The sequence below is a fragment of the Malus domestica genome, chromosome 05 (genome assembly GCF_042453785.1).
Source record: "Malus domestica chromosome 05, GDT2T_hap1".
Taxonomy (NCBI): Eukaryota; Viridiplantae; Streptophyta; class Magnoliopsida; order Rosales; family Rosaceae; genus Malus; species Malus domestica.
In genome coordinates this window covers 27553202-27578992 of record NC_091665.1, presented here as the reverse complement: position 1 = coordinate 27578992, position 25791 = coordinate 27553202, and the positions used below count along the sequence as shown (strand labels likewise).

General features: G+C 36.9%; 4 protein-coding genes and 2 long non-coding RNA genes across 6 annotated transcripts; 5 read left to right on the top strand and 1 right to left on the bottom strand.

The window, feature by feature from the left end:
- Positions 1-1370: 1370 nt before the first annotated feature.
- Positions 1371-2056, top strand: LOC103436050 (probable transcription factor PosF21). The gene is made up of 3 exons (XM_008374458.3): positions 1371-1492; positions 1628-1760; positions 1943-2056. The coding sequence occupies exons 1-3, from the start codon at positions 1371-1373 to the stop codon at positions 2054-2056; spliced, it is 369 nt and encodes a 122-aa protein (XP_008372680.3).
- Positions 2057-3712: 1656 nt separating this feature from the next.
- LOC103436049 (F-box/LRR-repeat protein 12) lies at positions 3713-5981 on the bottom strand. Its single transcript, XM_008374457.4, has 2 exons — positions 5803-5981; positions 3713-5378 (listed from the first exon to the last, which is right to left on the bottom strand). Exon 2 carries the CDS (start codon positions 5023-5025, stop codon positions 3841-3843), a length of 1185 nt encoding a protein of 394 aa, XP_008372679.4. The 5' UTR covers positions 5026-5378; positions 5803-5981; the 3' UTR covers positions 3713-3840.
- A 1459-nt stretch (positions 5982-7440) lies between these two features.
- Positions 7441-11106, top strand: LOC103419969 (ankyrin repeat domain-containing protein 2B-like). The gene is made up of 9 exons (XM_008358047.4): positions 7441-7703; positions 7795-7839; positions 8427-8614; positions 8991-9203; positions 9314-9462; positions 9610-9769; positions 10147-10239; positions 10466-10605; positions 10701-11106. Exons 2-9 carry the CDS (start codon positions 7803-7805, stop codon positions 10798-10800), a joined length of 1080 nt encoding a protein of 359 aa, XP_008356269.1. The 5' UTR covers positions 7441-7703; positions 7795-7802; the 3' UTR covers positions 10801-11106.
- Positions 11107-11183: 77 nt separating this feature from the next.
- LOC139195734 (uncharacterized) lies at positions 11184-11597 on the top strand. The gene is made up of 2 exons (XR_011580585.1): positions 11184-11317; positions 11407-11597. It is a non-coding gene; the product is annotated as an uncharacterized lncRNA (long non-coding RNA).
- Positions 11598-16308: 4711 nt separating this feature from the next.
- On the top strand, positions 16309-17819 carry LOC139195733 (uncharacterized). The gene is made up of 2 exons (XR_011580584.1): positions 16309-16506; positions 17161-17819. It is a non-coding gene; the product is annotated as an uncharacterized lncRNA (long non-coding RNA).
- A 2103-nt stretch (positions 17820-19922) lies between these two features.
- LOC103409233 (UDP-rhamnose/UDP-galactose transporter 2-like) lies at positions 19923-22534 on the top strand. The gene is made up of 5 exons (XM_008348048.4): positions 19923-20286; positions 20867-21051; positions 21142-21342; positions 21642-21803; positions 21906-22534. Exons 1-5 carry the CDS (start codon positions 20160-20162, stop codon positions 22248-22250), a joined length of 1020 nt encoding a protein of 339 aa, XP_008346270.3. The 5' UTR covers positions 19923-20159; the 3' UTR covers positions 22251-22534.
- The last annotated feature ends 3257 nt before the right edge of the window (positions 22535-25791 follow it).

The window sequence follows — 25791 nt, the reverse complement described above, 5'->3', positions numbered from 1 at the left end:
AAACGCCACAAGCCAAGCCAACCAAGGCAACATAAGCTACAAGCAAAGCGGCCTCACAACATGTGCTACTTCTAGTTGAGCATCATTTCAGATTGGGCACCGCCTCATATCGAGCATCAGTTACTTCGGCCCACACATGGACTGAATTTCAAGTCTCCAGCCAAAAGACTCTCTTGACTGAAGACTTGGGGGACTACTGTTTATACCATATTTAGGGCCTCGTATATTTGGGCCTTGGGCCTTGTATTTGGGCCTCACACTAAAGCCCATACTTTGTAAAGGAGGAGGAGCCCCTTATTCTATAAAAGGGGACTCCTACCCTCATTCTAGAGGAGGCCTCACTCTCATTCTCACTCTCATAGGCCATTTCTGAAGCCTCTCACCCCCTCTCAGAAGCTCTCACCATCTCCCTCGCTATTCCCTCAAATATAATACAATCAGTGTGGACGTAGCCCAAACCTTGGGGTGAACCACGATAACTCTTGTGTCATTTACATTTTATGCAGATTCACGGTCGGATTTACGTTGTACCAAGACATCCGGTTTTGTGCATCAACACGAGTAATATTGGGGGAAATGAATCAAATGTAGGGCAATGAGTGCAAGAGAAAATGCTTTAATCGGTTTTTATATTTCTATAAAAGCGATAATGGGGGGAATGAATCAAATGTAGAACATCGGCTGCATGAGGAAATTGTATTAATCGATTTTTATATTGTACACAAGTAATATTGGGGAATGAATCAAATATAGGACATCGGCTGCATATGAGGAAATGGTATTAATTGGTTTTTATGTTTCTATACAAGTGGTATTAGAGGAATGAATCAAACGTGGGACATCCGGTGGAAGAGGAAATCTTATTAATCGGTTTTTGTGTTTCTATACGAGCGATATTGGATGAATGAATCGAACATAGAACATCGGGTGCAAGAGAAAACTCCATTAACCAGTTCTCATGTACATCACAATATCCCATCTAGGGTTATTCGGAAATCTTAATTTCAGTATAGTACACTGTCCTAATTTCTTCCATTTCGGGTCCGTTTAGATCACGGATTAGAAGCTCGGAAATTAGTATGAACATATTTCCTTGTTTACTAAGCACTCAAATCCATAAGCCCCAGTTCCTGGATTACAAAACATTAACATAAACACACAGAAATTCAATTCCTAGCCATTATTCAATGTGTCTGCAATTTTTACCATCCTATTTATGGAAATAAATCCCATAATTTTACCCTGCCCCCAATCCCATGAGAGTACATATATAATGGCTGTCACTACAACTTTACTAGTTGAGGAATTCCATTGCATTTTGTGCAAGTTACAAATTCTCTCGTTGCTTCAGAAGTGGTAGCATTAGCACAATGTATGGTTCAAGTTCAACTTTCTCCAAAGATGACCATGTCATCTCAATCCCCAGCACCAAAAAAAGGACGGCTGCAGTTAATGAAGAAGTCGCCCAACGGGATCCAAAGCTTGCGAAAAGGTATATTTTCGAGGATTTTTGTTACTCGTAATGCTAGAAATTGTTCTAAATCAATGTTTTTTGTTACTCGTAATGCTAGAAATTGTTCTAAACCAACGTCGGTGACTTGCTTACGTTAGTTTTTAAAATCTGTAGGATTATGACTAACCGGAGGTCGGCTATGAAGTCAAAGCAAAGGAAGAAGGTGTACGTTCAGACGCTTGAATGCAACATACAAAAGTTGCAGTTTGAAGCAGCTGCTCTGATTGCTCAGTTGGAACTATGGAAGGTAAATCAACATGATTTAGCGCCCTTAAATATTCCTTGCATTTTTATACCGGTGATATTAGCAGATCGGGAATCAAATGCAAGACAGGGGTGTAGGAGTGAATGCTAACGGCCCGATCTATATGCCCCATTGGAATTATGTACGGCGACAAATTTTCTGTTATCTTTTTCTTTCTTGAGCAGGAAGACACCCGTTGCATAACTGTAGACAACAATAGATTGAAAGGATGTCTACACAATATTTTGGAAGATATTCAATTGCAAGACAGTAAGGACTTTTCCCTAGTTTTCTTCTAGGCTTTTTATCCAAGAGTAAATTGTACAAATGGTCCCTCAACTTTAATCAAATTGGAGCAATGGTCCCTCAACTAAAAATCTATTACCATTGGTCCCTCAACTTATCAAAATGTGTAGCTATAGTCATTTTCATCAATTTTGTCAAAATTTTGTCAAAACAAGCTATGTTGGAATGACCATTTATATAATTAGGGTCCCTTAACTCATCAAAGTGTATAATTATGGTTCTTTTCGTCAATTATGTCAAAAAATTTGTCAAAACGAGTTATATTGGAATGACCATTGCTACAATTGGGTTAAAGTTAAAGGATCATTTCTCCACTTGAATTAAAGTTCAGGGACCAATGGTAATGGATTTTTAGTTGAGGGACCATAGCTGCACGTTTTGATAAGTTGAGGGACCAAAGGTAATGGATTTTTAGTTGAGGGACCATTGCTCTAATTTGATTAAAGTTGAGGGACCATTTATACAATTTACTCTTTATCCAAAATAGTCTCTAAGATTTGTATTTCTCATTTTGATCACTGAGATTTGAAATCGATAGAATTGGTTCCTAAGATTGTCTATCATCAATCATTTTGGTCATTTCGTGAAAAATCTCTATTAAATAAGGATAAAATGACAAAAATACCTTCAATTTTTGTCAAATAATTTTGGCCTATTATTTATTAAACTGAGGGTAGTTTTGTCATTTTAATCTTTATTTAACACAACTATTAACGGAATGACCAAAATGATTGATGGTGGACAATCTCATGGACCACTTGTATTGATTTCAAATCTTTGGGATCAAAGTGAAGAGTTGTGCAAATTTCAATGACCATTTTAACTTTAAATTTGTTCCATTAAAATGCAGACAACATAAAACACACACACACACACAAGTGGTATAACTAACGACGGGTGAATCAAACGCAGAACCTCGACGGTAGGAGTGAATGCTCTTAACCGCTTACTATTAAAAAGCGTTTCTTCAAGAGGAACCTTGCATTTAGTTGACAACTAACTTATCATGAACTATGATCTCTGACTAATATATATTCTTAATTTTGTTGTTTAATGACAGCCTTGAATTATCACATCAGAAATGAGGTCGATCATCTGAAAAGACTTGTTTTCTCAAACAATATCTCAAAAAATTGATATGAAAAGATTGATCTGAATCGAAGCAAACAAATGTTTTTTCTCCACATGGCGTAGTATCATTGCACGGAATGCCCTAGTAGCGGTATTACTATGCCATAGAAGTCCTCCAAATCCACACACAGATTCCCAATAAAAACTTCAGTAGGGTTTTGAGCAACATCATGATCCGCAGAAGTTGACACAGATGCTATTGAGAAAATAAACTTTTTTATGTTTTATGTTTTTTTTTTTTTTTTTTTTTGCTGATAATAAGTTTAGATTTATTTGAATTAAGAGTATTTACATTTTATGTGACTTATTTTTCTGTCAATATTATCCTTTTTTTTTGTTTGATGAAGTCATATTCTAAACAATTCTAATCTAAATCTATGGGAAGGGGATTCAAAATTAGGTGCAAAAAGACAACACGTTGACATCGCGAGCGAGCACAACAATTGATTCATATGTGATTGAGTCACTTTCGGCAAGCGCAAGCACAATAATTAATTTACAACTAATCCATATGAAAATTCATCACAAAATTAATTTCACAAATTATCAATTGGAAATTCACATTTCTTGCACGAAGCAAGTTGAATATTCAGAAAATAATAGACAATTTCATATCAAATAAGTCAAATTGTTTTCTCATCCGCTATCATCTCAATTCCCAGATGGGACCTATACACATTTTCTCTTCATTCTTAATGGTAACATCACTCCTGTAACATTTGAACAACTCTATTGCTGTTGAAGTAATCTTAGGACAACCGTTCATGTACAAAACGGATAGTTGTTTGCATCCATTTCGCAAAGCCTCTAAACCCCGATCACATAAATTCCGACACCGGTTGACGTGAAGCTTCTCCAACTTGTGACAATTTATCCCGATTGAAGACCATCCCACTATTCTGACCTCATGACACAATGCCAAGTTCCATTCTTGAAGTAGTGGACAACATTCTGCAACTGCTACAATCGACTCATCGCCAATAGTTCTACAAAGCCGAAGGTTAAGAATTTTAAGACGGGAGGCAAATCCTCTCCCAATCGCTGCCAAACCATTTCTGCCATTTTGCAAGATTAAACCAGATAAATTCAAATATTCAATCCCGCCCCCACTTACAATGCCCAAAATACCGTCTGGCTCAAGCTTACATGATTCGGCTTCTACATAAGCTAAAGTTGATGAGCAACCATTAAAGCCAACACCAGTTATGCCCTTACAATGTGATATCTTAACCGCTTGAAGTTGATGACAGCCTTGTGAAATAGCTCTTAGCCCACGATCAGAAATAAAATAGCAGTACAAGAGATTCACATCCTTTAGAACTGAGCAAGAGCTAGCCAACTTTTCTAACCCCAAATCAGTAATTTGGCAACGGTAAAGGCTGATAACTTGCAACGAGGGGCAACCAGCAGCTACCATAGACAACCCACGATCGGTAATACCTAAACAACACTCCAGGTTAAGGGTGTGCAAATGTGAACCATAATTTACCAAGTGGGACAAGCCTGAATCAGGTAGCTCTGTGCACCCAGAGAGGGACAATGAGTGTAAATGTTGAAAACGGGTAAGAAGCCGGTGAAGATGGAAGGTTCTAATGGTAACATTGGTATTTGAATGTGATAATGAAGAAATGTCAAGTTGTTTGAATGAACATTGAAATTGTAAGGATCGACGACTAAGATTTTGAATGCGAAGACATCGATGACAAGTCAAGCCAAAGGACTCACGGTCAGAGCCAGAATCAAGGCATTGGAAAATAAAGACAAGGCAATCATCAGGCAAGTCCATGATGGTGGTAAGAGAATAAGTACTGGAACTACAAGTAGGTTTCATGTTAGCACTCTTCCGAAGGTTGTAGAGCTCGTATTTTTATATTGAACTTTCTACAAGATGAAGTAGATGATGAGTTGGGAGAGTCAAAACCACAAAGAACAGAAGACTCTCCATATCCATAACCGATATGAACCCCACATTTACGGCATAAGAGTTTAGTCTTTGAACGGTAACGACCCCAAGAAACTGGAAAACAGTTTACCTCATCAACCTGAGTGAACCGACTAAGATCAACTGTAAGGAATGAAATAAAACCTTTCTTGATGGACTTTTGATAGTTAGAGCCTATGCCAGACTCAGAGGTCAATCGATTTGAAGACGACAAGTTCAAAGGGTATGCACAAGAACCACAACTGTAACAGATTCAAAAAATAAAACCAACCAATTTCAGCATAACAATCAATCATTGTACATTTCAGTTTCAGGAACCCAGAAAACTAATTAAGGATTAGCACAACATGCACATTTAGGCAATCATCAATTTGTACTAACAAGGTGCACTTAAACTTCAAATGCAATTTCTGAAGATTAGAATCAAGTTTTAGGAAAACCCCAATTGACCCAATGAGGTTACTAGAGTGATGAAGGTCAAACATTCAATCTTCAACAATCAAAACAGATGATTTCAAGCACTAAAAAAATTAATGAAAAAAGGGTTATTTCAGTGAGAAGATTAACAATTTAACATGAAACATTGTCCAAGGAATTGAATTCGATGAAGAAATTAAATGGCATTTGATTCAGATTGAGAACAAAAATGGAATTTGGGAAATTTACCTGTAGGAAACTTGAGCTTGGGACATCCTTCACTCACCCAGGATCGGATTCGGACTCAATATCCTCCGATTCATTGAAATAAATTGTTGGCAATATTATCAGAGGGGAAAGCTTGTGTCTTTTTTTATTCTGGATGTTCGTAATTCTGCTGTTACCTGGTCAAGGGATTTTGCCGGCTTGGCGCATGAAACAGGGAGACTCTGTCAGATGACAAAGTTCGTGGACTCATGACAATACGATATGGGCCGGACTTTGGGTTCTCCTGGCCTGCCTTAATTGTATAATTAATTAAATAATTTATTTATTTAATATTATTATTATTATTATTGATGTTGTTTTGGTTATTTTGAAAACAGACAAAATATCAATATCATAGGGCGACTCAGTGATTGATGAAGAATTTCAGGTCCGTAGTCCACGATTCTTAATTCCACGCGAAATATTTGGGAGGAATTATCATTACTAGAAAATACATTTCTTCCCTTTAGCTTCAAAGTAAGGCATTTTCCCAACGTGCTTACAAAAGCTTATACTTTTTCTAGTGAACAAGAAAACTTCCAACTTAGGTTTTATGATGTTCTTATCGTTTTCTTGGGTGCATGACTCTTGCAATTGCACAATGTGAGATGTGAGATGTTGGTCGACATGCAATGCACAGTCAATTGTTCATCCTGTCACATCTCACACTGCAAATTTTTACAATAATATTTTATTGTATTCAACAAAGTTTGTAAATGAGATTTGAATTCAAGATCACACTGTGCATATTGAAATGTGAAATATTGATTGACATACTCTACATTATACAATCGCCCGTCTAGCCTCTCACATGTCGCTAGGCACATCCCTGCAACATTTTTTTATTCAACAAGCATCTTGTATGAAATTTGAAATTAAGACCTACTCCCACGAAATTGGGACATGATTTGACGATGTTGTTACCAATGTAGACGTCCCTAAAGTAAACTGTAAACGGGTTGGATTCGGATAAGATCAACCTTGATCCATATTCGGATCCATTTATAAACAAATTAACGGATCAATAGATCTAACTTGTTGATCAATATCTGATTAGCATTGAATTCAAATCGGATCGAATTCTTATCATATTTAATTTAAGACCTAGAATAAATTGAATATCATTAGTAACCTCATTGTGTATTATATTTTGAAAGGAAAATTTTACGTTGAATAATAATAAAATAAGATATAAATGTATAAAAAATATATATAAATCAAATAAAATGTTATATTAAGTGATATCAGATTATTATTAGATCAGTCTTAATTTACATCTAGATCCATTTATAATCAGATTATCAAGTTCTGATCTTATTCAGATAATTGGATTGAAAATCGTGATTCATATCGTCTTAGTGACATCGAATTCGACTCAAAATAGGGCAAAAATTCAATCTATTGACAGGTCCAAAAGTTGCGAAGAGAAAATAGAGCAAATTGAGTGGGCCATATGTTTGTAAAGCCCAAAAGGCAAAAGAGTAATTTGGTCAACAATAGGAAAGAAAGAGCCATTCATTTGGGAATTGGGAAGGGGATGGGGATTGAGATGGCCCACCGAGTCGTTGTGGTGAGCTGCTAGCTACCCCTAGATAAGACTAATAGATAGCGAGCGAGATTATATAGATATATCGACATATATACATATATAAAATAATAAAATAATAAAATAAATACAAACAGTGATTTCATCATTTTTCACAAATCACAACAGCCAGAGCGAAGCGTGCGAGGATCTCTCTCTCTCTCTCTCTCTCTCTCTCTCTCTCTCTACCCCTTCGTCAAGTCTCTGAAGCATTCGCTTCTTTGCGTGCTGCGGAGGGCCTCCTGCTTCACTCACCTTACCCGCTTCAATCCCCACCGCATCGCATCGGGATAATCAGGTTCGATCATTTTCGCACTGTCCCCAATCGATTGTGTGAATTTCTTGAATCATTGTTTGCTGATTGGTGATTGATTGCTCTGTCGATTCAGCTGCTCCCATGGCTTCCACGCAGAAGGATGCTCCTGCTGCTGCTGGTATGCTTGCTGTTTTGCGTCAAACTGTTGAATTATATTTTTGTGTGTTGATTTGATTGGATATTCAAGCATATCTGGATTTCTGTCAATCTGCTGAGGTTGATTGATCTAAAACAATATATATAATATGTATACATATACATGTAGGAGCTGGATTGGAATAGGATGTACGACGGTGGGACAGAAGTATTCTTTGTTTTGCTGAAAATTCTTGCAGATTTTGGTGTTTAATTTTATATGATTCTTAAATTGATCAAAGGATGCTTTGGTTAGTAGCCAGTTTTATATATTGGTTTTTTATTCGGATTTATAGCACCAAGGGTATAGGTGAGCGGTGAAGCAGTTTGTTTGGGTTGAGTGTGCCACTCTCACGTTCATATATAAATCTGAAAATCCAAATTACTAAGGGTATAGGTGAGCGGGGAATCGGATTTATAGTGAAGCTTGATAATTGGCTAGTTGGATTACTATTACCCATATCCTTTTGTTATTTGTTTTTTTTTTCATTTGAACTGAATGCTGAAGACGGAAATGTCTTTTGGAATTTTTTGAGTGTGCCACTCTCACGTTCATCTTACATTTTTCAGGCGAAAAGCCAGTTCCAACAGAGAACAAAAGCTCCAAACCTGAAACAACAGAGAACAAAAGTTCCAAGTCTGAGGCATCGTCTGGAGACTCACTGTCTGGACAACCAGGGGCTACCCCTTTCCAACTTCCAGAGGGTGGATTTCCTCCCAATCCTTTTGATTTCTCAGCCATGACTGGCTTGCTGAATGTATGTTATTGCTTCTATTACATTTTGAGTTTGAAAACAGTTGAATGACTGAGCACGCCAGAAGAATAATTTCGATTATAATTAAAAATTAAAAGTATAATTTATCCAATTCTCTCGGACATCTATAGCTGTGCATAGGCTTTTTTTACGCTGAATTTCAGCGAGCAATGTGCACTATGCCATCCATTTCACAATGTATTGAATTCTCTAGTAATGGGGGCATTATGCCTCGATGTGAAATGGGTGAAACTGTGCTACCAATCCAAAACTCAAGTGCTAATATAACTTTAAAAATTTTAATGTTGAGAGCTTGAGTTCTGAAGTTCAATCAGTCTGTGGTTCTTGCTCACAAGTGTCTTATATGTCATATGCACAGGATCCTAGCATAAAGGAACTAGCTGAACAGATATCAAAAGATCCTTCATTCAATCAGATGGCAGAACAACTTCAGAAAACTTTTCAAGGTGTGTCAGTTGATGAAGGTGTCCCTCAGTTTGATAGCCAAGAATACTATTCCACCATGCAACAGGTTATGCAGAATCCTCAGTTCATGACCATGGCCGAGCGCCTCGGTAATGCATTGATGCAGGTATATCCGGTCTTTCTGCATTTGTGATTATATTTGATTTATTCTTAGATTTGTAAATGGAAGTCGTTTGGTTGATTGAAATTTCAAGCTTATTGATTTTTCTACTGCAGGATCCATCTATGAATACCATGCTTGAGAGTTTCGCCAATCCATCAAGCAAAGATCAGCTTGAGGAACGCATGTCACGTATCAAAGAAGATCCTTCTTTGAAGCCTATTTTGGAAGAAATAGAAACTGGTGGTCCAGCTGCTATGATGAGGTTAGTAATCCTAGATTTGTTATGTTATGGAAGTTGGGAACCATACGCTTGAGCTTTAACTTTTTCTTTCTTAACACATGGTATTGGAATTGGGTTTACTTGAGTACAAACTTTGGGTGAGCTAAAGAAGGAAATTCTGCTTTGCAGATACTGGAACGATAAAGATGTTTTGCAGAAGTTGGGAGAAGCAATGGGTCTTGCAGTTGGGGATGCAGCTACTTCTGCTGAACCACCAGAAGAAGCTGAAGATGCTGGAAATGAAGATGAATCAATTGTTCATCAAACTGCTAGTGTTGGTGATGTGGAGGTAGAATACACCATTGTCTGCTCTTAACCCCTTTCATGTGCCATTTAGTTGGATCTTGCTGTTAATAAGAAATTTTGCAATTGAAGAATGATTATGGTATTTGAAAAATTTCAGAACTTACCCGGATAGCACCACCCTTTTTAATATGTTTATCTATTTTTTTTTTTTAAACTTATTTCTGTTTTCAAACTCATTGGTTTTCATCCCAGGCTTTTCATGCTAATTAGGCCTATTAGTTAGCTTGCATGAGTTCTGATTTCGTAGCATATGGTGTCAGGGAATATACCTGTTTGCTAAACTTTGATTTGTATATATTCGACATGTCTAGTCCAAGTTAGCAGATGTGCAAGTGCTTAAGTTTTCAATCTGTCAAATAGGGTTTGAAAGCTGCCCTAGCCTCTGGTGCTGACAAGGATGAGGAAGATTCAGAAGGGAGGACAGCATTACATTTTGCATGCGGATATGGTGAGGTATGAGATCTTTCGGAGTCCCTCTCTTTTTACTTGTTTCTGCGTGACGATACTTGTTATCGTCGGGTAATGGAGCATTTGCGCATATGGGTCAATCATGCAGTTCAGATACAAGCACAAGCTACTGCTAAAACTAAATGCTCATGAAGAAAAAAGGGGTTGGGGGATAGAGTACCTTGGTTTTCTACCTTAATATACAGTGGTATTTATATGTTTATTATTTCAGGTGAAGTGTGCTCAAGTTCTACTCGAGGCTGGAGCAAGAGTCGATGCTCTTGATAAGAACAAAAACACCGCACTTCATTATGCAGCCGGTTATGGCAGGAAGGAATGCGTGGCACTTCTACTTGAGAATGGCGCAGCTGTGTAAGCCCTTTGTTAACATTTTAAGTTTTCTATATGAATTATATTTTGCCCCACTCTTAGGTTACTCAATACTTTTTTGTTTTTGGAATCTGCAGCACTCTCCAGAACATGGATGGCAAGACTCCGATCGACGTTGCCAAGCTGAACAACCAAAACGACGTACTAAAGTTGCTCGAGAAGGACGCCTTCCTGTAATTCTTCATAAAGTCGTGGTTGGCATATGCTTAAGGTTGTTTCACGTTACGCGTATGATGGTTTGGTTTCATTCCTCTTGCACAATTGGATCGGCGTGAGGATGTAATCAGCACCATACGTTAATGCTTTGTCTATGTTATGTTTACCTTTTCTGATTCCTACATTGCTAGAATTTGTTAGTAACAACCTAAAGCATTCTGATGGGAGACATGCAACGCGTTGTGTGGCATATGACAGGTAGCTTTCCTTGTTATTTTGGGATTTCATGTGACTCATTGTTAAATGAAAGAAAAATGAAGTTGATAATTGATTGCGTGTTTATGGCAAGTGATGTGTATATATGTCACGTCAATTAATGAACTTATCTCATTTCTTACTTTGGCCCCAAATGCGTCAATATCGTGCAGCTCAGTAGTTCACCTGTTGAGCAGGACTTCGCTTTCCAATCGTTTATGTGGCTAGAATTCTTTGTGCCCACCTGGTAAATGGTGATTTGAATTTATCCGGAGTAAACGAGGTAACATCTAGCTAAAATGTCCTTTTGAGTGTACTAAGTAAGCAAAAAATCAATAGTAAAGTGTCTATCGGTTTCTCACCTGCTTTAAGGTCCCACATTGACTCTCCAATCAGATATCTCTTTTCCGTTTAGTCGTGATAAGAGGAAGTCCTGCGCCCAATAAGGACGGCTAATCCCGGTTCTGGTTCCCTCCGCTCGTGTATCCATATTTTGATCTCATTGGTATATCATTTCTACATATAGAAACGGGAATGGTCATCCCCTGTTAAAGGAAGTCCTTTATTGATATATAAGGAACTGAAAGAAAAAAAAAAAGAGAGAAGGTTGTATGATATTTGTATGAAACAGTGAGTTGTTTTATGAAATTGAAAAAATTGGAAAAATGGGAATCGAAGGGGTCTTGGTCAGGGAGATCGGTGTTGGATGTTAGGCGTTTGCACCCGAACGACACTGTCTTGAAGTGTGCGAAGGACGAAGACGAAGCGCCGACTTTGTAAACCCCTTCCCCCCAGTCTTAGACGATTCTGATTTCTCGAATTGGCGGTTCAATTCAAATTTTCATGTATATCGTGTCACGCTCCAATCTTGACATACGTTCAGGATCGACACGTGACGTCACTAAGTATCTGTATATCTAACATACCCGCCTCCAGAATATGTACCAAGCACGCTCAAGCCTCAAATTGAGTAGTTATTTTTTTGTACACTTCATGGCTGCATTTAACATTCTCGTTAGACTGCCTACGTACCCTCAATAAGGATCAAGCCATTCGTAGTTCACCATTCATTACACTTCGACGTTTATCACAGTATGTTCAAATCGAAAAGCATAGCATTCCTCAATCAATTATTAGAACTTAACAACATGAATTTACTAGGTTCAAGGCTACTTAACAACCCACATGACATTCAAAGTTTCCATTCCATCCATCATATAAATCACTACGTTTTCAACATGATACCTCCATCCACAACATAAAACATATCCTATAACCAACGAAGCACAATATTATTCACAAACCACATTAATCAACTAAAATAATCATAATAATAACAATCATATCCAACGTCATTCCACAATCCCGTCAATTAATCCATTCATGAATCAAGGATGCATGATCATAGCATTTAACTACGTTAATCAATCAATACGATAACATATCATTTCACGAGTTTAATTAAAGAACTCTATATAATTCCCTACTTGGATTATGAGTAACAAGGCAAATCTAATTTATATTCACAAGGTCTAATGTGGATAATTCTCATTCACTTGAATCTAGGGTTCTAGACTAACCTTTTGGAAATGTGCAAGAGTAAGGATTCCGGACCACTTAACGGAATCCAACCACATCGAGTTCCGGACCACTCAACGGAACCAAAATATCAATTGGTTTCTCATAATCTACCCAGACCCGTCACATGTAAAATCAGTGCCTACATCATGGAATGGTGCACTGGGCAAATCAGAACTTAGATAAGCTGCGAAGTTCGGGTGAGTGACAATAATACAAGTATGTAATATTCAATAAAAATAGACCATCAATCACAATCTATAAACATCACGTATAGAATCATGCTTTATGAAATCATAATCAAGTCATTGAAAACTCCGAATGAGTCACCCAAACATCCAACGACTTTTCTAATTCAAACCACAAGATTCTCAAAATCGATCATTCATATGTACATTAAAAACTAGGGCTAGAGGGATGCAGTTCGGCCGAAGCCTACATAAGTAACCAAATAGGAAGTGGCCCCCCAAAGCGGATTAACCAAGCAGAGCCATCCCTGAGAAAATAACCAAGTAGGCAGTGACCCTCCAATGCAGATTAACCAAGCAGAGTCACTCATACAGCTGTTAGGAAGTGATCACCCAATGCGGATTAACTAAACATGATCACTCATAAGCATACATGGCTATAAGGATCGCCCAATACGGATTAACCAAGCACGATCCATATATAGTATGGTCCCCCAATGCGGATTAAACAAGCAGGACCACTAGTGACCCCCAATGCAGATCAACCAAGCAGGGTCAAGATAATCAGGTAGGTAGTGACCCCCAACGCGGATTAACCAAGCAGAGTCACACCTACAAAATTGTTAGGCAGTGATCACCCAACGCGGATTAACCAAGCATGATCACCCCTAAGTATAAATGGCCATAAGGATCGCCCAATACGGATTAACCAAGCGCGATCCATAAATAGTATGGTCCCCTAAAGCGGATTAACCAAGCAGGATCATCCATGTACTCGGTGTCACCTAACGCCGTGACACTAGGGTAACGATCCCCTACTAGCCCTTAGTTTAACAAGCATTTCAATATGCACTTCAAATCACTTTTCATAAATATTTCCAATCTACAAATCAAATCACATTTGATAAATATAGATCAATGGCCAATTATAAAAATCACACTTTAATAGAAAACACATTCATAAAACCATGTCATATCCACAAAGGATACTAATATAAGAAAACAGGGTAATAACCATATCACATATATTAAGGTCACTCACCAAGACAAGTCCGCAAAGCCTCACTGAGTCTCTAGTAATACTAATTTTAGTAATTTAAATGGTTCAATACCTATTGACCAAAAGTCAACTTCTGATTAACGGTGGAGTCCACATCCCTACGTAATTTGATCCGGAAGATCTGCAAATCAAATTTTAGATCTGTAATCTTCTAAAATCCAAATTATGTCTCTAGAACAACATACTAAAATTTCATCACGATCCGATGGTCGGATCGTTGATTCATATTTTGATCAAGTATAATGAAATTAGGTTCAAACGATCAAACCACGTCATACGAAGATCAAATACAAATTCAGGACATCTAATTGAACTTAGAAAGGCATCGTCGCCCCACTGGCCAAAGCGCCGCCACCCGTGGAGGTCGACCGTCCCGACTCGCCAGAAAATTCAACAATTTCCAAAAATTACCAAATTTTACAGGCAATTATATCTCAGTGAGGGGAACAATTTTCATACCTATGGCCAAGTACAATTCGGCGGGGAAGTGTCTCAATTTAGTCCAAACCCACCGGAAACCTTAGAAATGGGTGTTCCTCGATTCATCGTCAAAACGAACTCTGACGCCACATCCAATGCTTGGGCCTTGCTCTAGGGGTTGAGGGGAGTCTATTGGTGATTGTGATAGACGGTAATCATTGTCGGAATCACTGTAAAGTGAGAAAACTCGCCGAAAAACCCTCGGCACTTTGTGGCTTCAGCCTTGAAAAATGGAAAATAAAAATAGAAATCTAACACTACATAGATGTAGGACTCGTCAAGAGCTTTCCATGGACATCAAGATCACCCAAAACGGAAGTCGGATGAAGGAGATATGGCCGGGTCAAAAATAAGCCATTTCGAGTCTCTCATCTCCCCTCATTTCTACCCCTTCCATTGGTCACTCCTCCCCTCCTTTTCTCTCCCACAACCTCATCTTCTTTTCTCTCCCGCTGCCACTTGGCAGCATCCAGTCCCTGGTTTTTTTTGTTCGCTCTCTAATTTCTTTGTTATAGATTCGTTTCACGAACGGTTTACACCTACGCGTTCGTGAGATCGAGCTATATGCAAAGATATAAATTGTGACCTCGAAATGCCTACGAATTTTAAATAAATAATTTTCACACTTCACGTTTCGTAACTAGTTTAATAAAAAATCTAAATTCAATCAAATTAAAATAAATTCTCAAAAAATAATATAAAATCCCAATAATACGAATACGTAGATTATAACGGTGAAATCCAGGAACGGGATTTCACATATCGCAGATTACACTCTGTTTGAATGAAAAACTTTAAAATTATCCTAAACTCTAAACCCCTAACCGCTAAACCCCTAAACCGAACCAAATTTAGTCAGACTAGGTCAAACCGAACTGCTGGACTAGGAACCGAACTGGGGCGGACCGGGCTGTCCGAACTGAAAACAGGTCGACCAAACCGACTGTGCCACCCATAGGATTCCATATCTGTTTGACATTTTCTGTATCAAGGTGGAATTTGATTTTCTGGAAATGTCTCTTGACATATCTTTTACTGCAGTCGGCATTTCAATCACAAGAGCCTTATTATAAAGCTATTGGATTCAAAGAAGACGAAGGAAAGATCGAAAATGTTGACAATTATTTGACACGATTAGAACCTATATGAAACTGTATGGGGCACTGGTTCAGGTTTGACTCTACGATCTTACTGCTTGGATTTTTAATGTTATTTTGCCATCTTTAGTTATGGTCACTATGATCAAGTGTTGCTGCTGCTTATTTGCATTAGCATCTAACTCGGAATGCTTTTGCAGACGGAAATTTCTAGGGTCCAAAATGCGCATGGCCTGAAAGAATGTTGGGCATGGCTGGCGAGGTTTTTAAACGCTCTCTCTGCCAACAGATACAATGCTGTTGCTCTTAAAGCATTCCTATATGTAAGTTGTTACATAAGTTTAATATTCTTTGTAGAAAAGCAAGAGGACAAAAATCTTTAAGCTAAATGGCTCAATGCTTATAACATACGGCAGGGCACTCTCTTGTCAAAAAAATACAAATCCCAATTCAGGAAGATGCTGAATACCATCTCAGACAACTTTCTGAAGGCACTAGAAGAATGACGAGATTCAAATCTGAACTCGGTCATTGCAGAAATTGAGGCCTACATAAAGGACAACGAATTCCATCGTGAGCCCGAGGGAAGGACCCTGTTGGGCTCTTTGGATCAGATGCTTATGTTCCTGAAGTTGATTACCAACATTCAAATCATTATTCGCACGGCAAGTACCACTATTGATTGTATATGTATCGTATTTGTATGTATTATAGGTTCACTGCCTGGTTCCTGGAGAATCTGTTGAAGAATTGTTTTGCCGTTATTCATGTTGTGTGCGTCAAGCTCTTTGTATTCTTGGTAGCTACGTAAAGTGCAAGGAAACGTGGAATTTTGATGAAAGGAAGCATAATCTGCCGTGCCGCAACATTCGGCGAATTTTGAACAGGACTCCGATTAGGGATTTGAATTTGTGGCCAACGATTCAGGTCATATTATACACCGATGCATACTAGAAAACCCTCTCCTTGCTCAAGCAAATCGGGCGAACTTGAACGTTTTCTCCAGAGTCACAAGTCTGCCACGCAAAAACGAAGGCACAAGCACGGGTGTGAGAATTCATATATTCATGTAAGTTTCCTTAATTCATATATTCATTTAAGTTTTCTTAATTCGATTATTGGTCCCTGTACCTTGGTCCAATTGAAGGTTTGTGATCTGAATTAAAAATTCTTAAGAATTGGTTTGTGAATCATTCGTGCTTTTGGGTAGCACCATTAAATTTTTTGTCCAAAATATAAAAAAGTTTTAATCACGATTATCTAAAACGACTATTATTGCGTGACATTTTGAAAAGTTTACAATCACTAATAAACTTGTAATTAAATGACCAAAACTCTAATTGGATGAAAACCGATTGTACAATATTTTGCTTGAGGGTTTTAGCATGCTGCATCGACAAGAAATTTTATTCATTTTTTAAAAGGAGTTTTAACGAAAAACTCGCAGTACTATTTACTTTAACGAAAAACCACATTTTTACACTAAAAAGTCGAACATGATACTATTCACTTTACCCTTTATGTTGTCTTTATCGTTAAAACTCAAAGTTTTCAAACTCATTTCATTAGTTTTTCTTTTTTAAAATTATTTATAGAAAGAAATCGAACATAAAAATCAAATAACAAGAAAAAGAAGACGCATCCTAGAAAGTATATTCGTGTTATTATTATGATGCTCTTAAATTGATTCCATTTATTAATTTAATATGAATTTGTCATGTAGGTTGGTGATGTCGCTAAAGTTGCTAGCCTGCTCAAACTTCCTTTTGCTCGCGTTTTGGCTTCAGTCTAAACAACTTGTGTATGTTTGAGGAAAATACAGAGGAACAACGTAAGTTTCTTTGTTTTTTTCTTAATTCTTTGGCTGGAAACTATACGTTTTTTCCTTTTTTTTTTCTTTACATTTGAGAATTTAAATGTTAGTGGATCTAAAGTAATTAAATTATCTTTTCTAAATCAGAATTCGACATTTTTTTAATTCTATTATCTTTAAAAGTGCGGAAAATAAGTGTTATTTGGTGTGGCGATCCGTCGTACTATCACATAATCTTGTCAATTTACTCATTTTATTAAATGAGTATTCATACATAATATCACATAAATGTTGTTTTGGTCTCCTAGTGTCCAATAATATATGGTCCATCGTAGTTAGATTTGATATCATAGGTAGATTAAATGAATGTGTTTTTAATGTTTTAATCTCAACTCTTGATTTTAAATATAACGATGAACCGACTAAAACTACGTTGAATGATATTCCTCTTCATTTGTAAATGAGAAGTCTCATGTTAGACTCACATAGATGACGATGATGTATTATATTTGTGTTGAGTTAAATACATTCCTCTTCATTTGGATGATTCAAACTATTCATATTTTAAATTACTCTGTAAATATCACTTAATCAATAAATTGTAACAAATATATAGATAATTTATGATTCATTTATTGAATTCGTCAATTTATTTTTATATAGTTCCATAACCAAACAATCTTATATTTAATTACTTATTTTATAAATATAATCTTTACATAATGACTTACAATATAATTAATTTCGATAATAAATATAAAGTTCTGTAAAACAGCTTCATGGGGTCCTGAGAGGAACTCTCCTTGTTCATTGAAGAGTCAAAATTATTTCCTTATCTGCCGGGTCAAAGTAAAAGAAAGAATCAAAATTCAACACTTTTGGGGATCTGTAGGTTTCATGGGTTGCTTCCAGATTTCTCAATTCTCATATTTAAATTTAATTTTTGACACCATATGTTCATGCATTTTGCATTTGCATCCAATTCATTAAACGCGTGATCAGCTTGCAAAGCTTGTACACGTAAAGTGCAAATCTGGAGTGTCAACGCTGTTTAATGCTATAGTCACTTTTGACACTTCACATTTGCTTAGATTTTTTGAAAATAATACGATATTTCATTCATTAAAAAGAAAGTATTACAAATATATATTATGAGGAGTTCATTTCTTAAATTATTCTTGCAAACTAAATTCAAAATTTTTGGAGTAAAGCATTACTAATCGTAAAACAATAAGTCGATTTCAAGCACTCGTTCGAGCTCATCAAGAACTGCAAGATTACACCGAACATAAAACTGTTAAACCTCATGTCAGACGGAGTACGATGCCCATAGGTCAAGTCGTATCATCTAATCACTACCACGATCTCAGAACACCCAGTGAAGTAAATCTAGCAAATCACACAACTTCACCTTTTACACGTAGATCCAAAACAGGTTGCACACCAAAATGAAAATTAAAATCAAGCAACTCTCTTATAGAGAGCAATCACACCAGTAAACTCTTTTAAAGAGAAATCAAAATTAAACTCCAAGACAATTCCTGTAAATTATTAAACAAAAAAAAATAAAGGATAAATTCATGTTGCCGCTCTCTGCAGACATTCGAGAGCCATATTACCGCATTGGCTAAACCTATAATGTCGTACTAGCTAAACTCGATCCTAACGTAATTTGACATCTTCCATGGCTTTTAGTTTCAATCATATATCGAAGGTGATAATTGAATCCAAAACTTTGTGGTTGCTATGTGCATGCTCCAAAAGACAAACACTATCACGATGACTACATCGTTTCACGGCTACAATTGTACAAAGAAAATGAAAAGAGAGAGGAAAAATACCATAAATGATTTTCAATGAAAATATAAAAATAGGAATATAAATACAAGCAGATCCGTTAGAATTTTCAATCAAAGGTCGAACTTAATGATTAGTTGATCGGTAAACAACAATAAATGAGCACGAAACTGCAGTTTGTATGCGGTCTATTGATGTTTATTGTCTTCTGTTTTACTTTTTACCAAAATTATAACGGCTTTTATTTATGCATATTGCAAAATATATTATAGATCTCAATCACTTTGGCTGCTATGCCCAAAATTGTAAAATAACATTAACCTTATTAAATATTGAACTTAATTAGCTCTTCATTTTCAATATATATTTTTTAATTTCACTACCCATTTTTACTTTATATTTTGCATTTACTTTCTTAACTTTATCAAACATTGTAATTTATGCTCCCATCCACATGAAAGTTCAAGTGATTTCACATATCCAAAATTTAAAAGTTAATACTAGATGAAAGAGCGAATCATGAAATTTTCCTAATGACTAGGAAAAAAAAGGTACCAAAGTTGGAACCAAGTTAGGAAAACGAAATTAGGGTAAATCCCATCAAAACCCACATACTCAAAATTGATCCATGAGTCCCAAATAAGTATTTTGATATTTATTAAAAATGGTAATGGATCTGAATGTGAGGCCATATGAGGCTAACATGCTGGATTGCTGAGAGATACATCAAAAGAAAAAAAGAAAAAAAGAAAAAAAGAAGAAAAAGAAGAAAAAAGAAGAAAAAAAAGAAAAAAGAAAAAAAAAAGAAAAAAAAGAAAAAAGAAAAAAGAAAAAAGGAAAAAAAATTAAATTAGCCAGCCAATATATCCCAAAGCCATCCCCTTTGTCTTATACGTTGTTTTTATTTTTCTGTTTATATAGAGCCCCCATTGCTCTTTAGCTTGGTCTCTCGAGGGAGGTGGTGACCGACTTCTGCAGCCTGCAACTCTGTCTGCTTTTGTTGTCCACCTCTCCTCCCATCACAATTCAAAAACCAAGATCCAAAGTAGGGGAAGAGAGGATTTGGAAAAAAGGTTTTTGGGTGTTTTTGATTCGCGCTCGGAATTGCAGAGATGGAGAAGGAAAAGAAGTCTCCTGTGTCCGATGTGGGAGCTTGGGGGATGAATATTGTGAGCTCTGTGGGCATTATCATGGCCAACAAGCAGCTCATGTCTCCCCACGGCTTTGCTTTCGGCTTCGGTCAGTTCATCTCCTTCTTGTAACTGTGTTAATTTGCCAATTTTATCTTATTTTTCTTCTGGGTTCTGTCCTAATCTTGAATTTAATTACAGATCTGAAGTGGGAATTTCTTTTTTATTGATGGGTTTTTAGTGTTTTCCTTGTTGAATAATGGGTTGCTTTTATTTTCCTGAATTGTGGGAAGATTCTCGAATTTTTGTAGATGCCATGAATCTGAGGATGAACTGCTTTTTTCCCGAATTTCGAAATGTTAATTGATTGTTTTCTGGCCTCAAATTCACAAGGGACCAATAATTCAGTTAGATTCCAATATAATATTCCATGTTCGATTGGACCGTTATTTGCCACTCGTGGCAGCTTCAGCTATGGCCAGCCTTTTTTGACTTGTCATCATTCCCCGTAGATCTAGCTACATTTCATTTGAAATTACTACGCATGATTCAGCTTTGTTTATGACCTAGATTCATAAGGAGATCTCATTGAAGGTGTCTGCAAGAGCATGCTTATGTCACACAGCAATTGTTGAATTCATTGGCGGATTGGTTTCTGGTAATTGATGATTGTATATTTTTCTTTGCAGCTACAACTTTGACCGGATTCCATTTCTCTGTTACCGCTTTGGTCGGTCTGGTGTCCAATGCCACCGGTTACTCTGCATCAAAGCATGTTCCTCTATGGGAACTTGTTTGGTTCTCACTTGTTGCCAATGCCTCAATCACCGGGATGAACTTGAGCCTCATGCTTAACTCTGTCGGATTTTATCAGGTGAACATCATTTTATTAGCCTAATCATTTGTCCTTTAGTGCATAGTTGTGATCTGATTTCTGATCTTCTCCATTGTGACAATGGTGTAGATATCGAAGTTGAGCATGATTCCGGTGGTTTGTGTGATGGAATGGATTCTTCATGGAAAGCATTTTTCACGGGAAGTCAAGATTGCGGTGGCAGTAGTGGTTGTAGGCGTGGGTATATGTACTGTGACCGACGTGAAAGTCAATGCTAAAGGCTTTCTGTGTGCCTGTGTGGCTATCTTGTGTACATCCCTACAACAAATTGTGAGTATTTCTCTCATTTTCTCTTTTTTTCTTTTTTTTTTTCTTTTTAAAGTTATACCATGGCATGTGCCTTCGCCCATGAGCGGTAGGTCTCAGGTTCGAGACTTGGGAGCAGCCTCTCCATAAATGGGGGTAAGGCTAGCCGACATTCACCTCTCCCAGACCCTGCGTAAAGCGGGAGCCTTGTGCACTGGGTACGACCTTTTTTTTTTTTTTTTTTTTAAGTTATACCATGAATCTGAGTTTAGGCATAAGAACGTCGAATTGTTGATCTGACATTCTTGTTGATTGAGCAACAGTCAATAGGTTCCTTACAAAAGAAATACTCGATAGGCTCTTTTGAATTGCTCAGCAAGACAGCTCCCATTCAAGCTCTGTCCCTTCTCATTCTTGGTCCATTCGTTGATTACTTTCTTACCGGAAAACTTCTCACTGATTACAAGTTGTCTACCGGTGCATTTGTAAGTGCTTCTTCTTCTAATTGGATCTTAATCTGCTTCTGAGTTTACGAGGAACAATTTCTAATGAAGCTGCTGTGCTATGTGTGATCCCATTATATGCAGTTTTTCATCCTACTCTCATGCTCCCTAGCAGTGTTTTGCAACATCAGCCAGTACCTCTGCATCGGCCGCTTCTCAGCTGTCTCTTTCCAGGTTTTGGGCCACATGAAAACAGTATGTGTCCTGACATTGGGGTGGCTACTCTTCGATTCCCAGCTCACATTCAAAAACTTGCTTGGCATGGCTCTAGCTGTTCTTGGCATGATTGTATACAGCTGGGCCGTGGAGGCTGAGAAGCAATCCAAGGTCCTCCCGAGTCATTTGTCAGAAGAGGATCTGAAACCGCTGAAGGAGGGAATATCAGAGAGTCCATTGAAAGACGACGTGATTGGTGAGTCCAAAGTATAATCTTGCGGTTTTCACTGCTCAAAGGCATTTTCTCAGATACAAGATGAGCACATGTTTTGACATTCATCCGCTCGTCCAGCACAGGCTTTTACATCATATGTTCAATCTTTTTCACAAAATATGTTCAATCTTTTTCTTTTCCTCTTATTTATTTTTGTCAGAAAGCGATTAATAATTGACGTTTAGGCCGAACCACCCGTTGATGGTTGTAAAATATTTTTGTATATGGATTTCAGTATTCAGAAAGAAGTACAATTAATTAATGGTTTGTTTCCCTTAGCCAATATTTTGAGTAATTATTTGTGGATGGATGGTAGTATTTTTTCACAGTAAAATTTGAATTCTGAGAATGTATTTTCCTCCCTCTTCCCGCACTTTCCATCCACCAAATGAGTTCTACATAGGTCCAACCACACATTGACGTGCATCCGACCACATTATCGACATACATTAATTTCGATCATATTATTAACCACTTTCTCTTACATAAACGGGGCATTTACAAAACCTGTCCCCGTATGTTAGTCCACTAGTTTTGTTCTTTGAAGATCTGGGATTTTAGATTCAATCTTGGCTACTAACTGTATAGACATTTCAGCCATTATTAAGAAGAAAACAGACATAAGCAGTTTTGTGGTTTCCTGTTTTTTTTCTTTTTCTTTGATCCAATCTTCATCTTTTGCACGAGTTCGTTATTCGCCAGTGTAGAGTTAGTTGTGAACTTTTACTGACAATGAGCTGTCTGAATTATTTATTGGTGTGAAACAACAACTAAAATAATAAACAAATAAAGAGCAGCAAATGCGTGTTATCTCATTTAGTCAAGGCAATGTGTTTGTACCTTTGTATATAAGTTTGAATGTCGCTCCTTGTAGACCACAACCAGTTGGTAAAAGATCCCAAATACAAATTTCCAAAGTTGCTAAGTTTAATAATGCTAAAGGTTATGCATACATCCGATCACATTATTGACATGCATTCGATTGCATTATTAATCACATCTCTTACAAAAGCGAAACTCAGTACAAAACACAAGTGTTGTAAATATAATTTGTCAGATTGCTCACTATCTTCTCCGCCAACTCTTAGCTTGATCAAAGAAAAGACAGAAGAAGAAGATAAAGCAAAGTTTGTATTGTATTACTTCCACGTTGGCTATAAAAAACAAGTTTGCAACTTGCAATTTGTTACTTGATTAAATTATTAATCCTGGTTTAGGAAAGCGTAACTAAATAATTAATTTTGATTAATTTTTAATCCAATTCGAATTTGCAATGCAGGAACACGTAAAGAGAGATGTTGCCCCTCTTTTAAGAAGGAACGATGGTGGAGTGATTAGCACGTTTATGTTTTAGATTTGTCAACTTGTACAAAGTGGAAAAACAAAAACGTGCACATAGAGATAGGTACTGATTAATGAGAGATTGAGAAGGAAGTTATTTAGAGAGAAAGCTACAATTTAGAAACCAGAGTGATTTGTTTATCGGATATTTGACATGTTATGTTCTTAGATTGTAAGCTACAGTTACATATTTAAGCATTGTTTCGTAAATCCGTCTAAAGAGGAAACCTAATTCATAACCTAAACACACCCATAGATTATCTACTCTTATCATGTTCCCCACGGCGTTGTGTTTGCGTTTGGTCAATGTCACGTCCTCTTCTTCTTTAACGAGATGATCAGTGATTAAAGTTCTTAAATATGTTAAAAAACTCTTTAAGTAACTTCATTAGTTTGTACAATGAAGGCAATTTTTTTTATTAAAAAAAAAGTGGGAAAATTGATGGCAAGCCACGGTTATCCACCCCTTCTGGAGACCAAAAAACCGGGCATAATAATTGATGTAATAAGTAAACATCGACACATAATGTAATGCATTCTTAATTGGAGCTACTACATTGTCTAGTTTCCATTATTTTGTAATTGTATATGTTGGTTTGTCGTATGTCGCTAGCCACTCTGCATTGAAGTGTGCAATTCCGTTGTCGAAGCTTCTTTTGTTCTAAGTTTTAGCAAATGTCTCAATCACTATAGGATGAATTTCTCAAATTTTATTAAGTAATTTGTGTGTTCTTTAACTATTTTTTGGTATGAATAGTTGCACATTCTTATTTGCAAATGTTAAAGATAGTTGTTCACGTGCGTGCACATAAAGTGTAAGTTATTAATACATAGCTATTGAACTTGAGCATGAATCTTGTGGTATGTGTGATGGAATGGATTTTTCATGGAAAAGAGTTTCCAAGGGAAGATAACCGTGGGCCTATGGCAAATAGTAGGAGTGAGCATGTTTACAGCGACTAAGCAAAAGTTTTTGGGTTGTGATATTCACACACCTTTAATTACCTTTTTCATATTTTTTTATTTTTTAATACTTTGTTGATTTTTTAGCCTTTGATCTTCCATATATGCCCTTTCTACTTTTTGACCTTTGAAATTTTAGAATACTGTCATTATTTTGTTTTACACTTTTATTTAAAAACACTCCACCATATATGCCCTTATGTAACTCTTATGGCTCATTTACGTAATCGTAATTAAAATAAGAGGAATTGAATTGAGGAGAAATTTGATTGAGGAGAAGTTGGAATTATGAGGAGTTAAAATTGTATTCTTGTTGAAGCTGTTTACTTAAATTGAGTTCATATAAGTTGTTTACTAGTTCACCTGAATGAGAGTAGAAATCAATATAATTACTAAAATGCCCTCTTGATCTTTATTTATTTATTTTTTTCATTAGTTATTTTAAAATGGCCTTATCCACCTCCTTAGCACTGCCATGGCTTCTTGCTTTTAACCTAGCCAAATTCATCTTCCCAGTTCCCACCCTGCAGAAAAAAAATTAACATTTTAAGAACCTAGCCAACAGAGTTGGCACCTTGTTGTATTGCTTAACGAGTTTGACTCGGTTGCTCTCCATCAGCGTCAAGTGATAGAGCGCCAATGTCGAGTCGTTGCGCATCCGCTCACTCTCCGCCCTCACGAGCGCGTGTATCAGCGGAGGCAACGCTTCGAGCACTCCGATCGCCATCTTGTTGTCTTCCTCCAACGCCAAGCTGACTAGGCAAATTCATCTTCCCAGTTCCCACCGAAGCATCTGTCGAATAAGAGGGCATAATAGCCAAATTCATCTTCCCAGTTGTCTTCTTCCAACTCCAACGCCAAGTTGAAGCATCTGTGAATAAGAGGGCATAATAGGAAAGTAGAAGTGCATTGCTGATTCCTTCACCATCCAGGAATCCAAATACCTCACCCATGGAGGGAGTCCAATTCCTCAAATTTCAGGAATTGAATTCCCTTTTCGTGTGGGTCCACACGTTGTTGATTCCTCTGAATTGTAGTAAACACAAGAATTATCCGTAATTAGAACCGAATTCCTTATTTTCATTCTGATTATGGGTACGTAAACACGCCCTTAAGTTCTTCTACTGCCAGAGAGATCCCTAAACAAGTATAAAACACCTATTATAAAAATAAAAAATAAAAAATAAAAAATAAAGTTTCAGCAATAAATAAAAGTAAATTGATTACCTAATGATA

Coding starts and splice junctions, on each gene's coding strand:
- LOC103409233 (XM_008348048.4), top strand. CDS start 20,160: ATGGAGAAGGAAAAGAAGTCTCCTGTGTCCGATGTGGGAGCTTGGGGG. Junction 20,287..20,866: donor CGGCTTTGCTTTCGGCTTCG/GTCAGTTCATCT, acceptor TTTTCTTTGCAG/CTACAACTTTGACCGGATTC. Junction 21,052..21,141: donor ACTCTGTCGGATTTTATCAG/GTGAACATCATT, acceptor ACAATGGTGTAG/ATATCGAAGTTGAGCATGAT.
- LOC103419969 (XM_008358047.4), top strand. CDS start 7,803: ATGGCTTCCACGCAGAAGGATGCTCCTGCTGCTGCTG. Junction 8,615..8,990: donor CCATGACTGGCTTGCTGAAT/GTATGTTATTGC, acceptor TCATATGCACAG/GATCCTAGCATAAAGGAACT. Junction 9,204..9,313: donor TCGGTAATGCATTGATGCAG/GTATATCCGGTC, acceptor TTTCTACTGCAG/GATCCATCTATGAATACCAT.
- LOC103436050 (XM_008374458.3), top strand. CDS start 1,371: ATGTATGGTTCAAGTTCAACTTTCTCCAAAGATGACCATGTCATCTCA. Junction 1,493..1,627: donor GATCCAAAGCTTGCGAAAAG/GTATATTTTCGA, acceptor TAAAATCTGTAG/GATTATGACTAACCGGAGGT. Junction 1,761..1,942: donor CTCAGTTGGAACTATGGAAG/GTAAATCAACAT, acceptor TTTCTTGAGCAG/GAAGACACCCGTTGCATAAC.
- LOC103436049 (XM_008374457.4), bottom strand. CDS start 5,025: ATGAAACCTACTTGTAGTTCCAGTACTTATTCTCTTACCACCATCATG.